The sequence below is a fragment of the Halyomorpha halys genome, unplaced genomic scaffold (genome assembly GCF_000696795.3).
Source record: "Halyomorpha halys isolate HHAL.00 unplaced genomic scaffold, Hhal_1.1 Scaffold130.1, whole genome shotgun sequence".
Lineage (NCBI taxonomy): Eukaryota > Metazoa > Arthropoda > Insecta > Hemiptera > Pentatomidae > Halyomorpha > Halyomorpha halys.
In genome coordinates, this window is record NW_027107593.1 from 49982 (window position 1) to 56156 (window position 6175).

At 31.9% G+C, this 6175-nt stretch overlaps 1 protein-coding gene across 1 annotated transcript in view; it reads left to right on the forward strand.

Moving 5' to 3' along the window:
- Positions 1-6175, forward strand: part of LOC106678240 (odorant receptor 22c) — a 22381-nt gene that overhangs the window by 783 nt on the left and 15423 nt on the right. Inside the window, exon 2 of the mRNA XM_014416654.3 lies at positions 5465-5639. Within this exon, the coding sequence (XP_014272140.3) occupies positions 5465-5639 (175 nt within the window). The remainder of the gene's footprint in view (positions 1-5464; positions 5640-6175) is intronic.

The window sequence follows — 6175 nt, forward strand, 5'->3', positions numbered from 1 at the left end:
TTGCCATTTTAAATGAAAACTACAGGAAAACATGCATTTCATAAAAAATTGCGGTGGAATAAGTCCGTTCTCCGTAATCGCTAATAAAATTTCATGTCTTCTCAGAGGGGGGGGGGAGGGGACAACCGAGTTATATGCTAGACTGTCTGCTCAAAGGTGACAACCGACCGTAAATAGATAATATATAAAACGCAGTGACGTTCTGGAGTACAACTCCGTCTTGAGATTTTAGGGTGGAAAAAAATCTTTCTATATCACAGATACTAGTTTCTCCCTATGTCCTTGTACAAACAACGTTATTTCGTCAATTTAAAACAAAAAACAAATTTCTTATAATGTGTTATTAAAAATAGTGAGTTTGTTAATTGGCTCTCTTCTATTTTAAGAATTAAGTTTTTTAAAAATTGATGGAATAAGATTGTCTGAATATGGATACAGGGAGCAACTATTAATTATATAGTAAAATTTAATTGTAGGCGAGATCTCTGAAGACGAAGGAACTTCGGTGTATCTTATATTCATATGAAAAAATTAAATTAACTTTTTTTTTTTGACATTTACTACGATATTTACTTAAAAATACAACTAGTAAATTTTATGTTAGGTTATAATGGTCTAATAAAAGCATGTAGAGAAACTATTTGGTAGAACTCTAATAACAATTCAACATTAGAAGGTCTCGAGGCCATCTTCTGTTCAGGCACCTCGGAGGCTTGTCAGCAATGGAAGCAAGGTCAGAAATTAGTGGGTTTGGGAGGTTAGGAAGTTTATGAGGGAAGGGTTGATATCTTGTTCCGGCTAGATTAGTTACATAGGGAACATTAAGGTCTTTATGGATTATTTTATTTGTGATAAAGTAAGGAGAATTGAGGATTTTAGATTGTAAGGATTGGATATGAGAGGAATTCGAAGGTTTAGTGGAGTCCCAAAGCTCAACTCTGTATTTCCGAATAGGCCTTATTATATTCATGTATATACCGATATATATCTGTCTTTTGAATTGGAGTGGCAGTTGTAATAGTCGGAATCGACGTGTAGTTTCTTGTCTTCTCAGTTTAGAAATAAATTTTGAGTTCATGTTCATCAAATTTTTGGTTATATGTAGACCTTGTGCACTTTGTTGGTGATGAATCAAAGAATTGAATGGTCTGTAAGTTTGATCGCAGAAACCCCAAAAGAATAAATAGCAGAGTTTGAAAGGTTATATGTACACTTGTTTAATTAAATTCGCAAATAATAATTATTTCAAATACAAATTGGTGTAGCTTAATAGCTAAGTAGATGAAGAAATGAGTTGAGGAAGAAATTTTGATAGATATGGATAAGGAGTTTCAGGAAGAGCACTAGAAATAAGGCAGTTCAACGTTAGTGGGTTAAAAAATTGATAGGCTGGAATCTGGTATTTAGTATTTATTGAGTGAGCAGGATAATGCAGGTTGAACAAATTATGATTATAGAATAGTTTTTTAAAAATTTTTTTATGGTAACAAGATTTTTCTAGACTTTAACTTTAATAAAATTTATTAAAAAAAGTGGAAGGTTTCAAAACTCCGATAGAGGTAAGTCGGCTGGCCGAGACGGTACAAATTAGGTTTTATAGATTTCAAAGCTGACATCAATCCCGAGCAAGTTCTTGCGGAACGTAAACTTCGTTCTGTGTTTTAAAGCCCCCCCCCGCCAAAAAAAAAAACCGTTGTTGAGATAACGCAGGAATTAGACACGAGTGAAGGAGACATGAGGTTTGACTCGTGTCTAATTAGAATCAAAAGTAAGCTTTTACTGCGCCATCATTGCCATTAGCTTAAATAGCCCCAGTTGATTTTAATTTTTGATGGGTCTAACTAAAATTATTTAACTATGGCCTTTCGAAGCTCAGTTGGTTAGACGCATGTCAGTTTGAGATCTGCGGGCGGCGCCGATTCGAATCCTGCCTGGGTCGTTGACTTTTTTTATTAAGTGGCGGTCCCACAAGATGAAAAACTTGATCCCCACCATGGTTAGAATAGGTTGGTCATCTGTAGATAACTAAGCAAACACCACCTTCGCTGGGGATTGCATTACATAAATAAATAAAAAATATTCAACTAGAATCCGTGAACGTTTTGAAAAAAGTCGGACTCAAAGATCCTAAAAATAATTTTATCAAATGTGTTTAGTCTGTTCGTCTTTATTAATATAACAATATTTTGAAGTAAAGACTTAACCAATATATAAGTGTCATTCCTCAAATCATTCGGTGATATTCTTAAAACGCTTAGAACAATTTGAGCTCAAAAAATAATAAAAACTAATTTATTGTTTTTTTGAGGGAACGTCTCAACCGATTTCTAACTTTTGTGTTTCAAATTATTTAGTCTCATGGGTTCCCACCAAAAATTTATAGCCTGCCTAAAACATCCATCCATGTACAATCTAGCTATGAGATCTCATGGGTACAATTCAGAGGTGATATAAGTTTACGATTACGAAGGATAGATGACTATTAACTTTAAAACTGAAGTGATATTTTTCAGTGGGGCAACGTAATTACTTATTATGTAAATTATTATCTGAAGATACTCATTATAAAGTACGCAGGATTACTAATTGCGTATGTCGAATAGAGTTTCTTGATAATATTATATTGTTTATAGCAAAGACCATGATATCGCTTATATTTCAACTGAATTAAAGTGAAGAATGAAATATATATATAGGGTTTTTTTTTAAGCCCGATAGAACTTGAAATTGTAAAAAATAACACAAAAAATTAAATTGTAATCAAAATTTTATTTTATTCGAAAGATCAATACGTGACATTAACATTTGAAAATGATTTCGGGCATATGGGCACCGCGGCTGTTCTTGACGAAGCGCATTCTGTAAAATTGTGTTCAGCGATGAGGCGCATTTTTGGCTTAACGGGTTTGTTAATAAGCAAAATTGCCGCATATGGTCGTGCGATTTGACACCTCTCGATTATTTCCTGTGGGGCTACGTGAAGTCACTGGTTTATGCTGATAAACCAGCAACAATTGACGCCTTGGAGGCCAGCATTGTTCGTGTTATTCGTGACATACGGCCAGCAGTGCTCGAAAAAGTGGCCCAAAATTGGACGTCCAGAATGCGCTTCGTCAAGAACAGCCGCGGTGCCCATATGCCCGAAATCATTTTCAAATGTTAATGTCACGTATTGATCTTTCGAATAAAAAAAAATTTTTGATTACAATTTAATTTTTTGTGTTATTTTTTACAATTTCAAGTTCTATCGGGCTTAAAAAAAACCCTATATAATGCCAGTGTTTGCGCAGAGGTAAACCAGTTCTGCTTATCTTAAGTACTATTTAAATATCTACTTAAAGTAGAGTATCACATATATAGTAATCGGTGGGCAAAAAGTTTTGCATCAATATTGTTTTTATAATTCCAAAGATATTATTTGGTTATTTTCAGAAGCTTATTGATATGATTAACTATATCAGGAAGAGCACATTATATAGTACAAAAGCCGAGTGGAAAAAAAGTCAGTTATTTCACCTAAATGTTTGATTAATATAATCAAAAATATGCATGATTACTAGCCAAATTAATAAGTCTGCCAGGTTTGAGAAACAAAAACTAGCGATTGTTTCAAAACGTTAAAAAAATCATTTTTCTTTCGGAGCACTATACCATGTCTTTAAAACTATCTACAGTACTAGAAAACCTAATAGGACATTATTTAAAGGAGTATAAATTTGCTAAAGGAAGAGTCCTAATAGTTATTTTCAATAATTACCAAGACACAGTTTTTCAAAATCAACATTTCATTAAACATGCTCTGAAAAATCAATAGTTTTGTAATTAATTTTTGGAAAAACTATTAAGTCAGAAATTATTAGCCGTACAGATGTCTATTAGCACTCATATTAAAGGTAATTTAATGTAATACGAAGTAATTTATCTTCGTAGGAGTAGTAGTTTTCATGATAAATCATTAATGCACGAAAGAAATAATAAAAATAAATATAAGAAAATGGTCAGGGTTGCGGTTAGAAAGATAACAAATAATTGATTTTTCATTCGGAGCTCAATATCTTTAAAACTACTTACAACAATAGAAAACCTAATAACACATCATTTAAAGTTGAGTAAATTTTCTCTAATTTGTGCTCTAATAGAAATGTTTACGTTCAATTGTTCCCGAGTTATAGTTTTTAAAATCAATATTTCATTAAAAATGCACTGAAAAATAAGTAGTTAGAAAAACCAATATCTCAAAAACCATTTACGCATAGATCTCTGCTGGCACTCAAATTAAAGCTAGTTAAATGTTCTATAAAGTAGTTTATGAAGTTTATCTTCGTAGGAGTAATAGTTTTTATGATAATTGACAAAATAAATTCACAAAAAAAAATTTGAAAAATAAATTTGATTTTTTCGTTGTTCGGAAAAGTGCTAGCAAATATCTGTGATGAATGATACATGAGATATATTATTTCTTTCTATACATGTGTATATAGTTGGCCGTAAAAATTTAAATATAAGAAAATGGTTAGGGTTGCGGTTAGAAAGATAACAAATAGTTTATAACTATTTTAATGTCCGACGTTTCGTTCCACTTTGCAGGGCTTCATCAAGGCTAAAAAGATACAAAAAAACTGAGAATATTACAACAATAAGATACAATAAGGTAATTTAAGCTAGGATAAATTATTGTTTTTTTTTGTATCTTTTTAGCCTTGATGAAGCCCTGCAAAGTGGAACGAAACGTCGGACATTAAAATAGTTATAAACTATTTGTTATCTTTCTAACCGCAACCCTAACCATTTTCTTATATTTAAATTTTTACGGCCAACTATATACACATGTATAGAAAGAAATAATATATCTCATGTATCATTCATCACAGATATTTGCTAGCACTTTTCCGAACAACGAAAAAATCAAATTTATTTTTCAAATTTTTTTTTGTGAATTTATTTTGTCAATTATCATAAAAACTATTACTCCTACGAAGATAAACTTCATAAACTACTTTATAGAACATTTAACTAGCTTTAATTTGAGTGCCAGCAGAGATCTATGCGTAAATGGTTTTTGAGATATTGGTTTTTCTAACTACTTATTTTTCAGTGCATTTTTAATGAAATATTGATTTTAAAAACTATAACTCGGGAACAATTGAACGTAAACATTTCTATTAGAGCACAAATTAGAGAAAATTTACTCAACTTTAAATGATGTGTTATTAGGTTTTCTATTGTTGTAAGTAGTTTTAAAGATATTGAGCTCCGAATGAAAAATTAATTTTTTTTAATGTTTTGAAACAGCCACCGTTTTTTATTTCCTCTAGCTATAATATTGGTAAACTCATCAATTTTGATTAGTAATTATACATAGTTTTCAATAAAGTAATAAATGGGTGAAATTACTGATTTGTTTCTCCTCTTGTGCTCTTGTACTAACAGTACACCGTATACTTACACGTTAATATTTATATAGCGCACTCTACATCGGGATGAGGACCTTCGGGATGGCGACTCCTTGGATCCAGAAGCCTCGCTCCCTCTGGAGGAGACTTCCCTTCTTGCTCTGGGATACCCTGCTAGTGGTCATCGTGGTCTACATGCTCTTTTGCTATGCATACTCCATCATGACTATCTCCATCCCTTTCCAGGTGATGTATAATATCAGCTTAAATTTTTTTTTTTACTTTATTTATTTTATTCACTACTGTAAAAGCATTTTTACAACCAGTGAATGAAATGTACAGAGTGAGAAAAAAAATTAAATTAAAAAAACAAAACACAATTTCATGAAGGTTAAGGACATCCAATGATGCCTCTCCATTAAAATTGAAATTTAAAAATCAATTTAAGAGGTCCCTATTCTAGCTCCTTCGTAAACGTCGTCTCGTATCTGGTAAGTCTCGTGTTGATAGTCCATGAATTAGAGGGTTAGTGTGTATTGGAAGTGTGTCGTGAAACCTTTTATATAATGATTTAATGGTTGTTTTTATGTAAGGAGTTCTAGCTTAAACTTAATTACAAGAAAAAATGGTCCGCGTAACAGTGAAAACAGTTTAAAAAAGGCAATATAATATTTATTTATTATAGAATGTAATAATCCTAATTATGTGGTGTTTGGAAATAAATCATTATTTATTTATATTGATGCGGCGAGAGGGATGCGCTGGGATCTCTTGAGCTCTGC